This window comes from Sturnira hondurensis, unplaced genomic scaffold (assembly GCF_014824575.4).
Source record: "Sturnira hondurensis isolate 20B ecotype Veracruz unplaced genomic scaffold, ASM1482457v3 Scaffold0011512, whole genome shotgun sequence".
Taxonomy (NCBI): Eukaryota; Metazoa; Chordata; class Mammalia; order Chiroptera; family Phyllostomidae; genus Sturnira; species Sturnira hondurensis.
In genome coordinates this window covers 1,094,371-1,115,020 of record NW_028084143.1, presented here as the reverse complement: position 1 = coordinate 1,115,020, position 20,650 = coordinate 1,094,371, and the positions used below count along the sequence as shown (strand labels likewise).

General features: G+C 54.4%; 1 protein-coding gene and 1 long non-coding RNA gene across 4 annotated transcripts in view; one reads left to right on the top strand and one right to left on the bottom strand.

Annotated features, from left to right (window-relative positions):
* The window catches only part of SIPA1L2 (signal induced proliferation associated 1 like 2), a 185,095-nt gene extending 171,920 nt beyond the window's left edge, over positions 1–13,175 (top strand). For 2 of the 3 annotated variants that reach the window (XM_037060249.1, XM_037060248.1), the window contains exons 19-22: positions 7,514–7,567; positions 8,099–8,222; positions 9,078–9,159; positions 11,939–13,175. In XM_037060249.1, the coding sequence (XP_036916144.1) occupies positions 7,514–7,567; positions 8,099–8,222; positions 9,078–9,159; positions 11,939–12,085 (407 nt within the window). In that variant the 3' untranslated portion in view covers positions 12,086–13,175. The remainder of the gene's footprint in view (positions 1–7,513; positions 7,568–8,098; positions 8,223–9,077; positions 9,160–11,938) is intronic. The other variant, XM_037060250.1, reaches the window with a different exon arrangement.
* A 5,068-nt stretch (positions 13,176–18,243) lies between these two features.
* Positions 18,244–19,412, bottom strand: LOC118996688 (uncharacterized). The gene is made up of 3 exons (XR_005068541.1): positions 19,259–19,412; positions 18,911–19,072; positions 18,244–18,613 (listed from the first exon to the last, which is right to left on the bottom strand). It is a non-coding gene; the product is annotated as an uncharacterized LOC118996688 (long non-coding RNA).
* Positions 19,413–20,650: the final 1,238 nt, after the last annotated feature.

Here is a 20,650-nt window from a genome sequence, read left to right as displayed (position 1 = left end):
TCAATGCTGCTCTGTAGGGCAGCATGCCACCTCGAGACAGGAGTCAGCTCCGGAACATTCCGTGGAGAATCGGCGGCTGCTGGCCCTCAGCTCATCGGATCCTCCTGTGTCTGTGTGGCAGGGACTGGGTGTAAGCGGTCGCCTGAGCACTGTCCAGTGCAACGTCCTCGCCTCGGTGACCCCGTTGCCCTCTTGGGATCACCGGACTTTTTGTGGCGGTTCTCCCAGCCATCCTTGAGCTGGACCGAAGATTCTAAAGGACAAGGACGTGGTGGTCCGGAAGGGTGCCAGCCTGCCTGGGGAGATCCCTTCGTGAGGTGTCTAAACGCTGCATCACTGCGTTGTACGCCCGAAACTAATGGGATACCGGATGTCAGCTGCCATTGAAAAACTTTACAAAAGGAAAGTCCCAACCCCCCATGAGCTTATTAAGTTCTTACAGACTAAACAACTCAGGTGAAGATGCCTGTTGAACCGGGACCCCGGAAGAATGTTGTGCTCATTCTGTGACCCAACTAGTCGGCATGTCAGAAAGCGGGCTTCGCGGTCTGGACCGTGCCTGCCTGTGGAACTGAGGTGATGGTCCCCGAAGTCCAGCCGTGCAGTGCATCCCCATCAGACAGGCCTCCCCGAGGCCGAGCGGCCTCCGCGTGCTTCTGCTAGTGGCGTATTCACCTTTGTCTCCTGAAAGTGACACTGGACACGTGAGTTTGAGAATGTGGGGCCCACTGCCCCATTCGAGAATGTAGCGAGCACCCAGGTCACCTGCCCCGGCGACAGCTGCTCAAACAGCTCACGCCCTGCCCTGTTGGTGCCGAGAGCGAAACGTCTGCGGCGCTCCTGGGGGGCGCGCTCCCAGGCTTCCTGTGCGTGAGCACGCCGCACGGCCTCTCGGAAGCAGGATTAAATAGGAAACGTGAAATTTGGAAAATATTAAACACTACTGTAAGAATAATTATGCCAGGAAGAATGAAGGCACATAAGACCAATGTTCTGGTGAGTGACGATGGAAAAGACACTGCCTATGAAAACCTGGGGACGGCAGCCACGGAGCAGGCCTTAAACCAAGGGCGGCTTTTTCAGAAACGCCTCCTAAAATTAACGTAACTGTACTTCAAAGGGATTGTGCCAAAGCTGTGAATGAAAACAACAGAGAAATCAATTTTTTTTAAACAGCCAATGAAATTTTAGTATGATTTATAAATAAAAAAGTCAATGATCAGTTTTCTTGGTGGATAAACGAATATAAATCTGGTCAAAAAATGAAAAGTACAAGGGAACAGTAGTAGAAATGAGAAAGTAACTTAGTAGGAAGTCACACATAAGATTAAAAACGAAGGAGTGTTAAGCATCTATGTAGGAGTAAATCTGGTCGTTGAATGCTTCTTGCAAGAAAGGGGAGGGAACCCAGAAAACGTCAGAGGCCAGGTGTGCAGGGCATTGAACAAGTTATCCGAGATCATCCCTAAATCCCTGGTACCACCTGGAACTGCCGCTGTAGTGCATTGTTCAAAATTTCAAAGCATAATGATGCCCTTGTATAAATTTTTTAAATTCAGAAACAGTCTTATTATATAATAGGATTCTTTTCTAATAACATGCACACAAAAAATTGTAAGACAGTCTTGGTCATTAATATTGATGTCAGAAAGCTTGAATGAAATTCAGCAGTACATTAAAGAGATTATTCATTGTTATTGGCAAGAGTTTAGGTAGTTGAATAAAAGAAAAACTTAATTATGTTACAGTAGATGAAGTAATTAAAAGTTATATCAGTTTCATAAAAAGACCGTATCTAATATAATTAGAACCTATTTCTAATAAAAATGAAGGTTAGAGAGATACCTTCTTTAAAGCTTAACAAAGGAACTCTCTATTACCAAATAGTTTCACGATAATTAATAGGAAAACGCATATACGCACGTCCCTGAATCCAGAAGCCAAACGACTGTCATTTGAAGGCATGTCTGTATATTGTGTACTGGAATCCTTGACGTTTAAACAAACAGAAGGAATGCACTTCTGAGGTAAAGAAACATTGTGGATATGCTTCTATAGCAAGAAAATGAAAGAGATCAAAAGGAAATCATTAGAGACTATAAAATCATGTAACTGGGTGAGATAGTTTAAAATGTATTTTTCAAGCACCATTTCGAGGCATTGTTCATTTTTGCATTCATTTCCGTATAACAAGCCAGCCCCACACTGACGGCTGGAAACGGCAGCGGTGCCGTACGTCCCGTGGCTCGGATCCGGTGGGCTCCACCGGCGGCTCTGCGCCCTGTGCTGGCAGCTGGGCTCACTCCTGCAGCCGCGTTCAGTCCGCGCTCCGCTGGGGCGGGGCCTTGAGGCGGCTTCACTCTCGTCTGTCAGCCCATCAGCGTCTGGCTGGCTGGGGCCTGGCTCGAGGCCCGTCTCCAGCAGGTGATCGCACTGCTTCACCTGCGGCCGTGGGGATCTGGGGAGCAAAGGCGGAAGCCGCAGCATTTCTGCAGATGTAACTTGAATGGCGTACCCACTGCGTTTGATTGGACAAAGCAGGTCGCAAGGCCAGCGGATTTGCAGCGTGGCACATGGCCACAGCCGCCTCTCCACGTGGTCTCTGCTACAACAGCAGCAGAGGACGCCTGGGGTACCTCAGCAAGATCAGATGATGAGGATCTGGGGAACTAAGCCATCGTCAGAATGAGAAAGTTCAAAGGACACCGCAGCCAGAAAGCTTGTAGTGAAGGCGGCGGCCCTTCCTGCATTGATTCGGGCGCTTGTGCAGTTTCAGCTCGGATATCCTTTCACGACATCTGTTTGGAAGGTGGACGAACAGTGTTCAACAAACAAGTCTATTACATAAGCATCAGTAGTTAAAACAGCATAATAATGATTCAGAATTATCAATGAGTCTATAAAGAAAGATGCAGCGCCCAGACCAAAGTCTGAATGTACTTAAGAGTTCAAGGGGACTGCAAGTTGCATCCTCTATTTGGATTTAGAAATTAGAAAAGAAAAAGTAAAGAAAGGAAGATTACCGTGTTGGAAGCAAGGTGATGCTTTAATTATGGAACAGTGAGAAAACACAAAATGTTATTTGGCCAAATAGAAGTATTTACGTATTTAGATCCTTTATGGACCTGAAAGAAAACGTTAAAATAAATGTGGGAATATGGGGGGAAGATGTGTGATAAATGTGATGAGTAAAACCGGGATTTATCAAACAAACGAAGGACCTTAACCAACAAGGAGCATCAAACCCTGACAGACAGACGGCCACGGACAGGGTGCACCGTCCACAAAAGAGGAGTCCACCCTAAGTCCTTGAAAGACGTTCACACGTGCACGTAAAGTTTAATGATAATGAGCTACCAACTCACACCTTTTGAATAGGAAAAATGATCCCACAACTCTGGGAAGGTGGTGTCATTCTAAAGGCTGTAAAATGACTCATTCTCTTGTTCAAGCAGTATGGTAACATGCAGCTAGAGCCAGAAAATGTGCCCACCCTCTGACCAGAAATCCAGTTCCTGGAAACTTGCTTCCCGGAAATTACGCAAAGGAAGGGGGAGAAAAGCTTCCCATAGAGAAATACTGTTCGGCATTATTAAAACTTAATTATAAGTGGGCAGATAAAAAACCAAACTCTGCCCCAAAAACTAAGGTCAGAAAGTCGAGAACACCTTTCAGGTCCGTGGGGGAGAAGGGAGCCAAGTGCGCGTGCTCTCCTGCCCGGGCCGAGCCCCCTGCTGCTGGGCCGTGAGTAGGGGCACCTGGGGGCTCACGGTCCAGGCCTGCTTCAGTGTGCGCCGTCCTTTGGTTCTGCGGGGGTGAGAGGTGGCCCTTCGCACACCAGAACTCCTAAATAAAACCTGTGGTCTCTGCAGTGCAGCCATCACTTTGTCACCTGCGCGGACAGAGCCCATGATTATGTTTTTATTAGGTAGACTGATGGAAGGTGTAGGTGTTCTGAGTAATACGCGGACGAGGTCCCAGCCTGGAGTGTGGTGGAGGGAACGCGCCCAGCCAGAAGAGCGGGCTCTGGGGCCCGCAGGGATGCAGGGCAGGGGAGCGGAGCCACTTGAGAAGTTTCTAGGATTGCCAGTCGTTCTGATTTAGCAAACTACCGGAAGTGGGCAGTCGGCGTGTTCTCCGGCACCGGTGGAGTGGGTGGTGCTCTTCCGAGTGAAGACAGGCTTCCAGGTGAAATCACAGACAGTGGCTGGAGACTGGATCTCGGGTCCCGCAGGAAGCCTGCCCTCCCCTCTGACGCCAGCTCTTCGTCCTAGGGGCATTGGTGCCACCTTCCGTGGGCGTGGGTGTGCATGAACAGACACAGGCAGAGTTGGTGACAACAGTGTGCTCATCAGGTACCACGACAGGACTGACGCCGTCCACGTAGGTGTATTTTCTGGAAACACGGAAGTTCACACTTTCACCTTACTACGTCCTACATGCCCTTGGTTTCTCCGAGTATGATAAGCATAGATGTTTACAGTGGGAACGTTTTCAGTTCTGAGGCTTCAGCGTACAGTCGATGGAGCTGGTATGGTCTCTGGTCTCTGATCCCGATGAAGTCACTGTGAGTCCACGTGCGTTGTGCGCACACACACAGTAACGGGTGTCGTGTGTGACTCCCGAGGGAAAAACAATCAAACAGAAAAGAGAAAAATGAAGCAGCTCCCTAGATGAAGAATGCAGTTAATTTAATGCAGTAAATTGGCTTAAATGATCTCAAAAGCAGTCAAGTTGTTTTAGGCCGAGAGCAGGGGTTATACGTGAAATGAAGAGTGAGTCTGCAGCTCGAGTGCTTTCTTGCTCAGAGGCAGATTCCAGACCGTTCCCTTTCTCCATTCGTCACCCGGCTGCAAGAGGCCTAAACCGAGGCATTTCATGTCTAAAGTGCAGTATAACCTTAATTTTTCTTCCCTGGTGGTCATTTCAGTCAGCTTGCCACAATCAGAATCAGAACCTCTGATTTCCTAATGGCGGTTAAAGCCCCAGCATCCCTTTAATTCATGGGCGTGGCAGAGACCTACCAGGACAGCTGTGTTTGTGGGCCCGGGTTAAAGGAGCCTCGGGCTGGCCCGGCCTACACGGCTCACAGGGCCATCCTCCGGTGCTGCACCCAGGCAGACATGACGAGTGGCCATGTGCTCCCTGCCCACGCTCCGTGGCCTGGCCGGGGTCCTGGGGGCGGCTGGCCAGCAGCTGCTTTGCCGTTCCAGCTCTAGACTGATACGAAATCGCCTGTTGATGGTTCTCCCTCTTCCCGGTGCTCAGTGCACCAAATAAGAAACCGACACTAAACCAGACTTTACAGAAACGCTGTTTGAAGGGATGGGTTGGTTCCTGTGTAAGCCGTGCCCGCCATCCCCGCTCAGCCAGACGGACCAACACAGGAAAGATTGGGGACGCGCATCCTCGCCAAGTGCGGGTGGCTGTCGCCTTGCCACGCTGTTGACGTGAAGTCCATCCACCCACGCCTCTCCCTCCTCACAGCTTTGTCTGTGCCATTTGGTCCCCTGTCAGTAATTACTGAGTCACTGAATATTTATCATCGCAGAAACGAGCTGTGGGGGAATAAAGCTTCCACTGGAAGCTGTCGGTGAGGTTGGCTACTCCACAGAGCTGCTTGGTGTGTGTTCCTAATCGAGTCGCATTCTGTTTGCGTTTCCACCTCCCAGGCTTCTCGGGCCCGGAGTGAGATCCTCTGGGTGGGAGCACATCGCCGACAGAACTCTCTCTCTGGCTTCTGGCCTCCCGACCCCGGGTCATGGTTGCTCCCCAAGGAATGTTTGAATGACCGCCTGTAGCAAGTTCTGTTTGTGTCAGAGATGGGGCATTTTGTAAAATAAGGTAGAAGTAGATGAAGGAAGCAAGGACGTTTTGGTGCAGATGTTAGCACTGGGCCATCACACAGTATGGAGATGGAGCTAGCTGAGTCGTCACTGGGTCACACACACGGGGGGTGAGGCTGTGGGACTCGGTTCACAAGTGAGAAGACTGTCTTGTTTGGCATTTCCCCCCATAGCTAAACTCACTGTGGAATAAAAATACAGCTGCTGTCGGGTTTTTTAAGTGTGAGGTGCTCCTTATTTGGGGCCATGACAGAGCGGAGGGTGACCTTGGGCACTGCGGGTGACCTTGGGCACGGCGGCAGCCCAGGCCCCCTCAGCCCTCCCTAGAGCTGCTCGCCCCCAGCCAGGACACCTGTCATTCCTGCCCCTGCCTCCGCTGTCACATCCAGTCCCATGGGGATGTAGGCAGGGACCAGATTATGCCATTAATCTTAACTCAGTTACAGATTATTTCATTGTATGCAGAACCAAACTGGAGACAGATTGTCTCAGGGTGTCTAGTTGCAGGTTTGTCACCGTGGAGAAGATGGGAAGGGCAGAGGGCACCTGTCACAGGTGTGACATAGGAACACAGGGTGAAAGGCTGGAGGACGTGCTCTGCGAGTCCTCACTCCGTGAGCTCTCCGCGCACCTCCCGGGAGTTTCAGCACCCGTGCCAGCCTGGTGTCCCTCCTGTGCTGCTGCCGGCCACCACCGTGGTTCCCAGTTAACAGGAAGTGCGAGACCCTCTGTAAACAGACAGGCAGGCAGCCTCATTAGAAGGCACCTCTGACAGCCAGAGGGAGACAGTGGGATAAATTAAGAACAGAGCCCCTCCAACGGGGACCCGTTGGAGCTTCTCAGCCATTAATCAAATCATATGAGAAAGATGCTGCCATATTAACACACCTGCTCTGTCCCTCGGATTCCCGCTGCAGAAGCAGACGCCTGCTCAGGCACAGGGGGCAGAGACACCGGGAAGTGCAGCGGGCGGGGCATGGGCAGTTAACTCATCCTCGCTCTCACCTCCACCTTGTCCAAATGCAGGACGAGGTTCTGCGTGTCAGGCAGCGTCTCTGGACGGTGGCTCAGTCCCCAGAGCTGGGCCAATCTGGTGCCAGTTCAGGAGAATATTTTATTCCCTGTCCTGCCTGGTGCCTGCATCATTGACCAGAGTCACTGGTGCCAAGAATAGATGTGGCCCTGTGCTCAGACGAGACAGGTGGTCACACTGGTTATGGTCACTACTGGGCCCCTTGGGCATCCTTGGTGGGCTTCCAGCACTGAGGTCAGTGGTAGCTGATCTCCCGCCTCCACTGTCTGCATTCCTGGCGAGGGTTATTTAAGCAAACCCACGGTGGTCACGTGGTCTTCCTGTCGGATTGGCAGGCGTGTGGCACGCCCTGTGTGTCAGTGTAGCAGACAGCCATGCATCCAGCCAGGGCCACTACATTCGAAATGCACGGTCTAACCTCGCTGCTTGGCATTGCACATCAGTGGCTCTCTGCTCCTCCCGGTGTGGCAGAACATGTGCACATACAGGAGTGTACATGCGTGCACACACACCCATACAAGTACACACGAGCTGGACCCACGGGACCCCATTACCTGAGCCTTGTGAGGGCCCTGGGGCTCCCAGATGCGCAGCGACGGCCCCGTTCACTGGAGAATTCTAAATCTTATTCCAGGTCTCGACCCAGATGAAGAACTCAGCCTGCTCTATCAGCACGTGCCCTATCTAGGTGATTGTCTGGGCGGCGCGGGCTCGCGGTCGTCTGCACCCTTCCCTCTGTTTCCTGTGTCTGCACGTCTGCATGGTCACTGGCACTCGGAGGGCTGGGTGCGCCCAGGGCAGATGTGTCCTGGCCGCTGTGTCTGAAGGGGGCTCCCCAGGTTGGGGCCGCTGGTGGAGAGGTTGTCTCCTGGGGCCTGTTAATCAGCCACGTCATCATCCAGCACCGTTAGTTCATGCGCCACCGGTGCTTTGGTGTGTGTCGGGGCGCGGAGAGGAGAAAGCACGGTGGCTGCAACCCACCCGGTGTCTGCTGATCCGCCGGGGCTGCGACGTGCATGTGCCACGCAGCCCCGGGGGCCAGCCGGTGACGTGCTTCCTGACTGCCAGCAGCTTGCCTGAGTCTGTTTCTCTTTGTCTTGTTGACTGGTGTGGGGGTAAGGGGAGGTTTTATGTAATTGCTACATTCATTTCCACAAAGAACGGTTCTGTAGCCTTGGAGCCGTTCCTAATCCTCCCTTCTGGGTGTCTCCCCTCCCAGACCAGAGAGTGGCATCCTTCTGCACCCTGACGGACATGCAGCACGCACCAGGCTTGGAAGGGGCCCAGGAGCTACCTCTGTGTGTCGATCCAGGCAGTGGCAAGGACTTCCTGGACACAGCCGGGTACGTGAGCTCTGTGGGTCCCCTGCCTTCCACTGTCCCGAGCCCCCAGGAGTGACCAGGATCAGCTAACTGCAGACAGCCAAGAGACCGTGGCCATGAGGCACCCCTGGTCCTTCAGAGCCCAGAGAAGGCTCAGGGCAGGACTGACCCACCGCTGCCTTGTTGGGGTGGGCAGGGCAAGCAGCACGGCCGCCCTGCTCCATGGGCAGGACCTGCCCATGGAGATGTACAGGCCATGCCACGGTGTGTGGCAGAGAGGGAGGGCATGGGCCTGGAGTCCACCTCTGCCACTGAATCACTGTGACAGCACCAGGCGGGCCCCTTGCCGATGAGCCTTCCACCCGCTGGCCGATCTGCCAAGGGCACGTTCCACCCCGCTCCTTGGCCCGGCCTCACCCTTCCACTGAGCATGTCGGGCACGCGCCGTGGCTTTCCGTTGTTCTTCCTCGGTCCTGTGTCATTCATTCCTGGTTCCATGTTGTGAGCGTTGACGTGCACGTTCACCTTGGCAATGACAGAGGAAGGCAGACTGGGGGCATTGGATCTACACCTGGTTCTCGGGACTGCATTTGGGTCTGTGCGGCCTCCACTACACTGATTGAGAGAACCTGTCTTTCATTTTCTTACCAGCGTGTATACCTGGAGAAATTCTGAAGCCCACTTGCGTCAGTAGTGATTGGGGGGGGGGAGGGCAGCAATATGCCCGCTCTCCTCCCTGATGTGATGTATTTATTTCCTTGCTGGGCTCCCAGCACAGGGAGTGATTGTAGAGTGGAAATTCCTGAACAGGAATACTGGCTGAAATGTCTTGACCTCAGTGCTCTGGAATCTCTGGAATTCTGTTCTGATTTGCAGGGAGCAGTCCCCATCAACACTGACGGGCAAAGTCAACCAGCTGGAGCTGATTCTCCGACAACTGCAGACAGACCTGAGGAAGGTAAGCCACCCACCTGTTAGAAGCCGTACTCAGAACTCTTCTCTACACAGCCAGAGCCTCACACCTCGATACCCACTCATCCGCACCCAACAGTAAATGGAAACGGAGGCTCCTGGGTCTCCGTCCATAGTGTGGCCAGCAGCTAATCTGTGTCATCGTGGCGGGGAGGGGGGGGCGGTGGTGCGAGGACTAAACAAGGGGAGCCCTCTGGGTGGCCAGACGCCAGGGCGAGGTGCCCACGCAGCGGGCTGGTCCGTGTCAGCTCAGTGAGTGGCCGGTTGCGCCCTCTAGAGTGAGCTGACCCAAGGGGAGTTATTGTGGCCAGAAAGCCGGGTCTTCCCACGTGGCGAGTCCCACTGAGGTCCCCCACCACCTCGAAGCTGTGCCCCACCCATCAGCCTGCCCATGTTGGGCCGTGGAAGCGAGAGGACCCCTCGCCCATCCGCTGAGCCGGGTCGGGCACTGCGAATGGAGTGGCAGCTGGAGGGTGTGGCCGGGGGCGGGGGCGCTGTCGCAGGAAGGGGTCCTCACTGTGGTCGTGCGGTTTGTCAGAAAGGGGAAGTCACGGCAAGTGTGAGTGCTGATGGCAGAGGCCTGTTTGGGCAGGGAGTCACGGTGAGGGTGCAGCCAGAGGGGAGGGCCTGGCCCAGGGCAAAGCACACAGGGAGGGAGCTGGCCTGGGGTCCGAGTAGGGGCAGCTCCTACGCAGTCACCTGAGCGGAGCGTGCGCGTGTGTATGTGCGTGCATGAACCTGTGCATACCCACATGCCCATACACACAGTCCAGACCCAGACAGGTTGACAGAGTCCTCTGCTCGTTGCTTTTTCTGTCCCGAACTCAGGGCGGGGAGGAATGTTTAAGGACAGAGGACAAGGGGCTGACAGAGGCCGCGTGAACCGGGTGTAGTTGGCAGATTTGCTGAGCAAGGCCGGGGAGGCATTTGAACTTGCAGCCTACACTAATGACATCTCCCAGCAGAGTACTGTTTTTCTCTGGTCCCGGTTTGCCGGGTGGGGAGGGGAGGTTTCTGAGGACATAGAACTTTCAGAGCAGGTACTAGAACAGTCCCAGGCACGCTGGCCCGGCCAGCCACCCTGTGTCTAGAGGTAGGCGTACACTGGTTGGAGAGAGAAGTTAGCCAGTTTTAGAATTCAGGGAGGAAACTAGAACAAGGAGTGCGAGAGACAAGGACCCTGGGAGAGGACAGGATGTGGTACAACTGAGGGACCCGGAGTCAGAGCCGGGAGGAGGACTGTCACTGCAGGGGTGTGGATGGGCAGTGAAGGCTAGGTCAGGTTGGTGGGTGTGAGGAGGAGGGGTTTGGGAGGAGTGAGGGGGCGGGGCTTGAAGCTAAGCAGTTGTCCAGACAGCAGGGTTCCAGTGTGGCCACAGGAGGAGGGTGGGGTTCCACACAGCAGGGAGGAGGCAATGTGGAGACTGAACCCCGTTTTCAAGTCACCAGCAGACACAACATGGGTGGGGGGGGCAGGTGTTCCAGAATCTGCCATTCATGATGGGAGACACAGATCATAGCAGTGAGCAGGTGTCATGGGTCTTCTAACTCAACCTCATGCTTCTGGGAGGGGCGGGGAGTCTCGGGAGGAGCAGCGACCCGTGTCGGGCAGCCAGGGTCAAGTGGGGTCCCTGCTGGACCTCCAGGCTTCTGTGCTCTGGGGCAGCCGCGGGGCGGGAGTGTCCTCGGAGAACCGGACTCATTTACAGTGTGAAGACCCTGGGAATTTCCAGGAAAGAGGCTGAGAGTTTAGAAGGTTTGGGTGACAGAGTACGAGTCCCAGGGGTCATAGTGAGGACTCCGGGTCTCAGAGAGAGGGGTGGCAGCTGAGTCACAACAGGCACACAGGAGCGTCCCGACTGTGTTTTAGGAAGGGGAGTCCCCACGATGAGGGAGGAACGACAGCACTTGAACCTCTTGCAGGAACAGAGAGTGAGGGCGGGGGTGGACTGAGACTGGTCCTCGGGGGCAGTCATCTCTCACAGAAGCCACCCCTCCCAGTTGGGGTCTTCTAGTGCGGTGGTGAGGCAGGTGGTCCTGGCTGGGGGGGGGGGGGGGCAGGAAACGGGAGCAAGGGCAGCACCAGATCTGCCAAGGGTGCAGAGAGTGTCCTGAAGAGACCACAGCCACCGGCTCCCCCACACCCCTGTCCCACAGGCTGCCACGGCGTCTGCTGATGGAGTGGTCAGGTTAGATCCCATTGGAAAATACCAGTGATGACCTGACAAGGCCCTTCTCTCTGTTTGGGGCAAGACAAAGATGTCCCTTTCGGCATTTGGGACCCAAAACTCACGTAGTACATTCTTTGTCGCTGTATGTTGGAAACGTGGGTGTGATTCTTCTGAAAAATCTTGGTTATTTCCAAATACTTTTCAATGACCACCTTTGGAGCTCTTCGTGGAACTGTGCGGTAGCGGGAAGCTGGGAGGCCCGAGTGCTCATGTCATCACAGACGTGCCTGGGATCAGCAGCTCCGTTCACACCGGTTTGGGGTGGTCGGGAAGTCCAGCCAGAGCTGTGCCTCTGTCCAGCGACCTTGTTGGTGACCCCTTACTAGCCCCCAGCTTCGGAGAGGGGGTGATTTAGACCGAGATCGGAACCTTCCTGCCTGACAGCCACCCTGACTTCCGTCGGGAGCCACGTGGGCTGGGCAGGATTGTGCCGACTGGTTCACCCACCGCTCGGTCTGGGGGCAGAAGCGGGAGGTAAGGGGAGAGCGTGGTGCCACGGCCATGCAGGTGACGCGCCTGTTTCTGCCCTCGCAGGAGAAGCAGGACAAGGCGGTCCTGCAGGCGGAGGTGCGGCACCTGCGGCAGGACAACCGGCGGCTGCAGGAGGAGTCCCAGACGGCGGCGGCCCAGCTGCGCAAGTTCACGGAGTGGTTCTTCAACACCATCGACAAAAAGTCCTAGCCGGGCCGTCCCCCTCGAGGGGCCGCTGGGGAGTGGCTGCCGTGTGGGTTCGGCCCGTCGCCGGGTCTTGGCTGTCCCACTCCACCAGCACCGTGCCCCCGGGAGGAGGGGACTGCGCGCTGTCTGGGGGGCATCGTGCGAGCGGAGGGAAGGCCAGCGTGAAGATGAATGTAACTCCCGTGTCGAGATGAATGTAACCCTGGTGTCCACTTAGACCTTCCCTTGTAGATGCTACTAAACCGCGCTCCGGCGTGAGGGGTGTATTTCCCGTGCGGCAGGCGACCTGGGAGAGGGGTGCAGGCAGCCCACCACAGTTGGGGCTTTAGTATTGTAAGATAAACCCGGAAGCAAATGACCAGACATATACTGTAATGTAAAGGTGCTCTATTTTTCTGGATGTACAGTAGTTTTATCTCCACAGCCACATTCTCCTAGCAATAAGGGGGGCCGTAGTCCGGAGTCAGAGCAGCCGTGTCTCGGACAGTGCAGCCCTGGCGTGTCTAACTCTAGTTCGAATGCAGTTCCTGTAGAGGCTTATTTATTTGCAGAAGCAAACGGTGCCTGAATATTAACAGTGTTCTCATTTAAAAAAACAAACGAAAGATACGTATGCCTGGTAAATGGCTCACTCAGTAGTCACTTCAGTCTTAGTCCGTTTTTGTGTAGTTAGCGCTCTGCTGGAGAGAGGGCCTGCTCGCCTGCCGGGGCCCTCCTGTGCGCCGCGGGCCAGCAGGTCTCACACACAATGCCAAATGACCTGTGTACAGAGGCTTCGACGGAGTGTCCTGTATTTAACACCCTTATTTAAGCTTATTTAACCTTAAAGCGTTAATTTTATAAACATGCTGTGACCTGCACTGCGTCGACAAGAGGGCCGTGGGAAGAGGGCCAAGGGCCCAGCCACGGGCTCGGAGGGGACGGGGCCAGCCCGGCCCGGTGAGCCGCAGGCGCGGGGCGGGGACGCTGTTGTAACGACACCTGGATGCTGCTAGAGACGAGGTCTTTGTATGGCTTTACCATTTTTAACTGTTCTTTTTGAACTGAACGTACATTTTGCTTTTTTAATAAATGTTTAAAAGAGTCCACGTAAGTAATGGTGTGGCCCGGTGAATGTGGGTTTTTGTGGTCTGCTGTGTCAGCAGCCTGGGTGTGTGTGCATTTATTTCGGGTCACTTAGGGGCGTTACCAGGTGCTGCTTAGCTGCCTTCACAGCCTCGAACTGACTTGAAGAGCAGCTCCAATGTGCCCGGTATCATTCCCTGAACTTCCGTCCATCTCACTTCATCCTAGCAGTATCCTTGCGGGAGAGTGCTGGGCATGTCCATTGCACAGCTTGGAAACAGGCCCAGGGAAGTGATATACTAAAAATGCCTTTGGTCATTTTAAAAATTAGAATTTTGTAAGTAGTACCAAGTACAATAAAGTTGTAGGAATTTGAAAACCCCCCAGGAATTGAATCAGATGTAAGGCAGAGAGAAGACTTAGAACACGGCCACAGGGGTGGGGAGCCACAATCTGGTGCGAGGTTCTCACCCCCCTGAGGACCAGAACCCTGTCAAGAGCCCCAAGGAGGCAACGTGATTCCCGAGTTTACTCTGAAAGCGGTTCCTCCCCAGTGGCTCGCACGAGAGGGGACTGAAAAATACCCAGACTTCCCCCAGGGGATGCGGCGCAAGGCTGTGTAAGGCTGTTTCTTAGAAAGATGCAAGTGCCCCCCAAAATGCACTCAGCAGCGGGGTTCCTCAGGGAGTCGGGCAGACTGGGCCCTTGCCCTCCCCTCCCTTTTCTTCCTGTCCCTGCACGCCAGGCCCTGCACTTGGAGCACAAGAGCCAACGGTGACAACAATCAGCTGGGCCCACAGTCCACCGTGGCAATGCAGATGTGAGGACATTTCAATGTGTGACAGGCCTGGGACAGGCTTCTTTGACTCATGGCGTCTCAGTGACTGAGCGGCCACTGTGGGCAGGGGGTGGTCTGAGGCTGCCGCTATCCCAGCAGCCCAATGGGACAGTGCCTGCCCTCCATCCTCCTGCAGATGAGTGACTGCGTCTGAGCGTTGGAGGCTTGGCCGGGAGGAGGAGCAGGGCTGGGGGAGAAGGTTCCAGGGACCAGCACCTGGGGATGGAGGCTGTAGAAAGACAGGCTGCCTGGTGACGGGGAAAGAGTTGGCAGAGACAGGTCAGGGCCAGCTCAGGGACGACCTACAGGCTGTGGTGCCGTCTGTGTGTCATTGTAAGTGGGAAGGCAGCTGCGGAAACGGGAAAGCAGTGTGGCAGGACCTGTATTTTAAAGGATTGTTCTGACTCTAAAGGAGAAGGTCAGCGAGGAAGCGTCTGCCCTGCAGACGGCACAGTAAGTATTTTGGGAGTCACACAGTCTCTGCTGCGTATTTTCAAATTCCGAGTTACTACCTGCAATGCTGGAAGAGCCATTCTTGGCTTGCAGGCCACCTGCCAGCATCGTTGGGCAGTTTTTCTCTGACCATCTAGTGGTCTGTTCCGACACAGTGAATTCATAGATTAGAGGCTTTTCTCCTGCTATTCTCAGTGTCGGGAAGCATGTTTATCTGTAAGAGAAGAAGTGACGTTTGGGGGAGGGCGTGCAATAGAGCCCTGCCTTTGCTGATGCCACAGTTACCCTCCGAAACCCGGAGTCTGCCGGGCGGCTGGCCCGTTGAAAGGCACAGTTTGATTCTGCAGGTGTGGCAGAAGGCAGGCCAGCTTGAGCGTAGTTGGGAGGGTAGTAACATGAGTGTGATAATTTAGTTCTCACGTGATCATTTCACCTAAAATGTCGTAGGGTGTGCTTGAGTGTGGGCATGTCACGTTACAGAATTACGTGCTGGTGATTTTGTCATAAAAGGTTTTGTAATAAAAAGGGGCGTTGTTAGGGCCCACCCTGTGTATCATTAACAAGGAGTCATCATCCGACCTGTGAAGCCATAAACCGTAGCTTCTCGTCTGTAGGACTGAAGATCAAAGAGATGCCTGTACAAACACAGACCGATGCTCTGGGTGGGTCCTTCACGAAGAACTACAGCGGTGGTCAGTAGTGGGTTGTGCGAATGTTAAAACCACTTACTTATGTAAAATATTCACCTGTGAGACCTGGAATTCCAGTTTAAAGAGAAAACTGACATGGAGTTCCAACTGACCAACCGATGAATTCTCTCATTACCAACAAGGAAGGTGTGTCCCCAAAGACAAGCCACCACCTGTGGCAAATCACCCTCTGCCGTCTCCGCCACCGTGGAATGTGCCTGCGCGAACCCTTGGAAGAGACGAAGGCCACCCCTGTCCATCCCCACTCCTGCAGGCTGCTCAGCTGCCCCGGATGCTCCCAGATCAAGCCAGTGTTCTTCGGAATTTCCTGGTTGCCGTGGGAGGTGGTGATGGTTTTTGTAGGCGCTTTGCTCTGGTCAGTAAGGAGCAGTCAGTTCCAGTTGTGGGTTTTGCACTTGCACGTAAAGCCATCCCGCTGTGGGTCAGGGCACAACGACAGTTCGGGGGCATGACTCACCAGCGGGAAAGAAAGTAGGGTTGACCGGATTTGGTTGGACACAAGGTTAGATGCAGGCGGGGAAGCCCATGTGTGTGTTTGCCCCACCAGAGGAAAATGGGAAGGAACCTGCCAAGATCCGAGGAATGCATTAAGTTCCTGACCGGCGACCTCCAAATCAACCCAAAGACCAAGGTTCTTGACCTTGGATAAGAGGAATGAGGCACAAAGAGAGTCTCCGTGAATTTTATAAAAGGTTCAAATGAGCATCCACTGCAAAGATGACATTCTCATATTTTAACATCGAGGATTTGGGGACTTTCGAGTTTCTATTCAAAAAGTCTTTTAAACGCCCTCCACTAATATCAGAAGATGCATTGTCCCCTTAAATTTTTACTAGGTTTTGGTACCAAAATTAGCATCTTCAGACTGAAAAGCACTGACCTGTCTTCCCTCCCTGCTCCCGGACCTGCCAGAGATTTGCAGAGCAGCTTGGTTTAGCAGAACACGTGAGAAATAGCCCTTTTGACATCAAATGTCCTCTGAGGCTAAACTGGCTGGTTATTAGAGGACACAGTTAAGGGCTAGATGGCCCCATCCTGGCCACCCAGACCCATCCATCAGATCGGGTGTGGGCACTGGTGTCAGAGTTTCTGTTGCTTTAAAATGCACTACTCCGTCAGCCTCCTGGGGAAGGAAGGCTGTGCGCAGAGGGGCCGTCAGTGGGAGCATTTCAGTGAATTACCCGATGCACTGACTCAGCCCCTAGCACACATCCACAGTGGAGAGTTCAGACTCCGACAGAATCTCCTCTGTGTGTAGCTTAAACTGGGCCTGGGCGGGGGAGTCCTGCCCCCCCTTCCCCAGGACCATAATCGCTGACAGCAAATCGAGTGGAATGTAGCTGAATGCGCCATTTCATGAGAATAATTAACCGTGGAGTCCCACGCCCTCCTAGGATCTGATTAAACACCTTGTAGATAGAAGTCATTACTGAGCCCCATCTGGGCTGGGGGCTTGCCAAACAGGGTCAACCCCACACCCCCACTTCTCCGAATATAGACTGTAGACGGCATTCCAAATACAGGCAGCCCTGCTCCGGAAGGGAGAGGGACGTCCTGGGCAGGGCCCCGAAGGCGGTGCAGCGCCCACCTGGGCCGTTTTTGCTGTAACTCCTACACTATCTGAAGGCCCTTGTCTGGGCAACAGCACCCTTGAATGTCCGCGTGGGGTGGGGGGAGCAAGTGGAGGGAGGCTTGGCAGGGGCCCACTCAGAGACTGCCGTCTGCGGGCCGCCCTGCTCCTTCTGTTCCCACTGTTGAGGTAAGCTCTGAAACGGGGTGTCCCTCCCTAAAACAGATCATCACAGACCGTCCTTTCAAAGCAAGAGCCACTGAAGTGACTGGCCCTGAATTGTGAGATTGAACTGAACTTGGCTTTCCTGATTCATCACTGGGTCGTCGTTTGTGTGGAGATGGTTCCTGCCAGGGACACTGATTTCCAGCCGTGACATCTGTCCCAAAGTTGTCTCCGAATGCTGCCATGTATGGAAAGGGGTCTGCAAGGCTCCTGCCTTCTCCTGTCCGTGGGACCAACCTGGGTCCATGAACTGAGTTCCACCATAGAAATACACGGTATCAATGGACATGAACACTGAGCTTACAGATGCACTTTTTACTTATGGAGTATTTGCCAATACATATGACCATGTTCAATATTCTTGCTCGAAACGTTTTTCTTATCCAGCCCTCCTGGCACAAATAACCCTTGGCTCTTAGAGAAACCTGTCCCCTCCAGTCTTCTCTGACAGGTCATCACACCTGGCCTTGTTCCCTCCTCCATTATGCCTTGTGACAACTTGTATCATAAATGAAGAGTCATGCCCTGACCGGTGTGGCTCAGCGGGTTGGGGGTCATCCTGCCAAGCAAAAGGTCACTGATTTGATTCCCAGTCGGCACCAGCCTGGCTTGTGGATTCTGTCCCTGTCACGTCGCGTACGAGAAACCACCAACTAATCGATGTTTCTCTCTCACACCGATGTTTGTCCTTCTCCCTTCCCCTCTCTCTAAAAACAAATAAATGAAATCTTCAAAAACAAAGAGAAAGGTTGAGAAGCGACAGGTGTCGGTGAGAGTGCGTAGAAATCCGAGCTCTTCTGTGTCGTCGACGGGGAGGTTAAGTGGAGCGGCCACTGTGGAACGCAGCACGACAGCCCCTAAAAAACGAAACGTCGAACTACCATACGGCCCCGAACTTCCCTTTCCGGTCACTGCTCCAAATGAACTGAAACCAGAGACGGGGGCATTTGAGCAGCAGCAGCATCCCGAGTGGCCGAAAGGGGGAAGCAGCCCCCGTGTCCAAGGATGGGTGGGTGGACGGCTAAACAAGATGGGGTCCACCAGGGGAAATGGAACTTCAGCCTTCGGACGGAGGGAGGCCTGGACGTGGTCTACAGCCTGGGCGAAACTTGAAGGCGTTACGCTGAGTGAAATAAGCCAGTCACCAGAGGACAGATGCCATGTGGTTTCACTCACACGGGGGCCCTAGCGTAGTCAAATTCATAGAGACGGTGCTGGTGGTCACTGAGCCAGGGGCAGGGGAGGGGCGAGGAGCGGTGGGTTAATGGGGACCGAGTTTCCATTTGGGGAGGTGAAACGGTTCTGGGGAGGGACGGGGGTGGGGGGACAGTCGCACAGAGTGCAGATGGACTTCGTGCCACAGCCATACCCTTACGGATGGTTAAGATACTTTGTATGTATTTCACCACAATCGAAAATAAATAATTCCTCTGAAAAGGACAGGGATGGGGACCTGAATGGGTTAGTTTGTGGGGACTTGAGATGGGCAAGCACAGAGAAACACCAGGAAGCTTAATGTCACCCCACGGAGACACTGGTTGGAACGAGGACAGGAAGATCCCAGACGCCACTGAAGTGCCCTTTGGGTGTCACACAGCAGCCAGACTTGGAGCCATCGCCGCCGCTGCAGAGAGAAGGGACATCGCTCTGAGAGGTTTTGCTCAGGGGGCCTGCAGAAGGAGCAGTGGGGAGAAGGACACCGCTCTGAAGGGTGACTAATTTGGTGATTACTGCACAGATGAGGGGGAGAGGGATTCTGAAATGCTCGCTCCGGGCCCCAGATTTTAGCAGCTTGCCGCATCCGGTAGGATGGCGAGGTCGGATGAGCTAAACAGATCGGATGCCGGGGCAGCAGGGGAGAGATGAACAGCTTTGGGTGACCGGAGGGGTTGGAAGCCCGGAGACCATGGGCAAGGACATGCTTCTGCAGAAGAAAAGGGCCATAGTGAGAAGGCCCTGGTACTGACTGGGAAGAAGAGGAACCCCAGAGCAGGGGCCGACAGACCCCTTCACCTCACAGGAGAGAACCCCGAATCTTCGATGGACAGAGGGCTGGGAAGCTCGGGCAGACTGTTCATGACGCGGCCGTCTCAAAAGGAAGTGTTTGTGAATTTAGGTCACTGTTTGTGCTGTGGGCAAGGCTATCTTAATTTACTCAAAGATTTGATGACTCTCCGTCAAGTTAGGGCAACCAAGGCTGAGAAGCAAAAATAAGAAAGCATTTGATGCTTTTGGGATGAGGAATTATTGGGGAAGCACAAATTTTTTGTGATGTTCTGAAACTGTCAACTCAACCCGATTGCACCCACTTACACCTGGCCCCCACAGTCGTTTCCACCCAGCCTTCCAGCACCTGAGCACCCTGAAGGCACCGAGGTAGGACAGGCCAGATTTGGGGCTCTCTGTAGCTCCCCCCTCTGCATCAGCACATCCCAGGCGCCTGCAGCACCGCCCAGTGCCCTGTTCTGCACCCAGCTGACAGCCCAGCGAGAAAAGCAGGTGGAACTGTGTGCGTGGAGGACCATGGGTCAGGTCTGCGTTTGCACACAGAGCCTCCTGGGACTTGACGTTGACTCACGAGTGAGGACCTTCACCTGGGAAGGCCATGGGTAACCGGAGCCTGGAGCAGTTTTCTAAAGGCTAGTGAAGCCATCTGCTGGTGTGTTCACAGAGCACGTGGCTCCTGCGCAGCCACGCTCACCGAGTGGGAGCTGGGAACCGCCCCCCCGCTGTGTCTGACGGCTGTGGGGTTGGGGGGAGCGAAGCCTGCCTCCTGCTCCTTCAACAGCCGCTTCCTGCCCCAGGCCCAGCCTGAGCAGGGAGCGCCAGCGGATCCAGTGACCTGGGCTGGCACCACTGGACTCTCGTCTGGCAATGAGAGGTCGATTACCTTAAACCGTTGCCGGAACAGGGGTAAAACCTCCCCACCGCCACCAACTCCCTGTCCCCGCCTTGCTTCACCGCAGGCCCGTGCAGGTCGTGGTCAGAAAGGGCAGGGCCTGCCGGAGAAGGGGGCAGATGGAGAAGCCCTGCCCCATTTCCGCCTGGGTGGCAGCTGGGCGGAGCCTGGTGGCCACAGCCTGCGCTTCCTAAGTGTGGCAGTGGGGCCTAGAATGTACCTTCCAGGGTCAGAAAACTCCAGAAGGAAAGGATCTCGTTTCAGGATTTTCCTCTGAGCAGAATCCAGGACACAGATAATCAGCGGAGAGTGGTTTCTACTTCGGCTCCATCCCCTGACTGACGGGAATTGCTCTGATCCCACGGTGACATAACCCTGGACCTCCCCGCTGATAACACCCCCTTCCTTCCCACCCCGTCTTCGTCCCCTCCCCACCCTCACCCCCCACCGGGCCCCTTCTCCCCAGAACACCGTTTCGAATGCCTGTCATGCAGCAGGCACCATGCAGGGCGTTGGGTACAATACAGCCTGGGTCGGTCTCTAAGGACCTGGTGTTCCATGGAAGAGACAGCGTCATCAGCAGGGGACACACGGGTCACCAGGAGGAGGTGACAACACATACCCGATCCTCGCTCCACCATCACGCAGTCTCAACTCCTGCCTGCTTGTGGAGAGAAGAGCAAAGACAAGGCCTGCTGTCTGGAGCGACTAGAGAAAGGCAGGGCAACGCCACCTCACTCTGCAGGTGCCGGAGGCAGGCCGACAGTGCGGTGGTCGCGTTGTGAAGACTTTTGCTCTGTGCACAGAG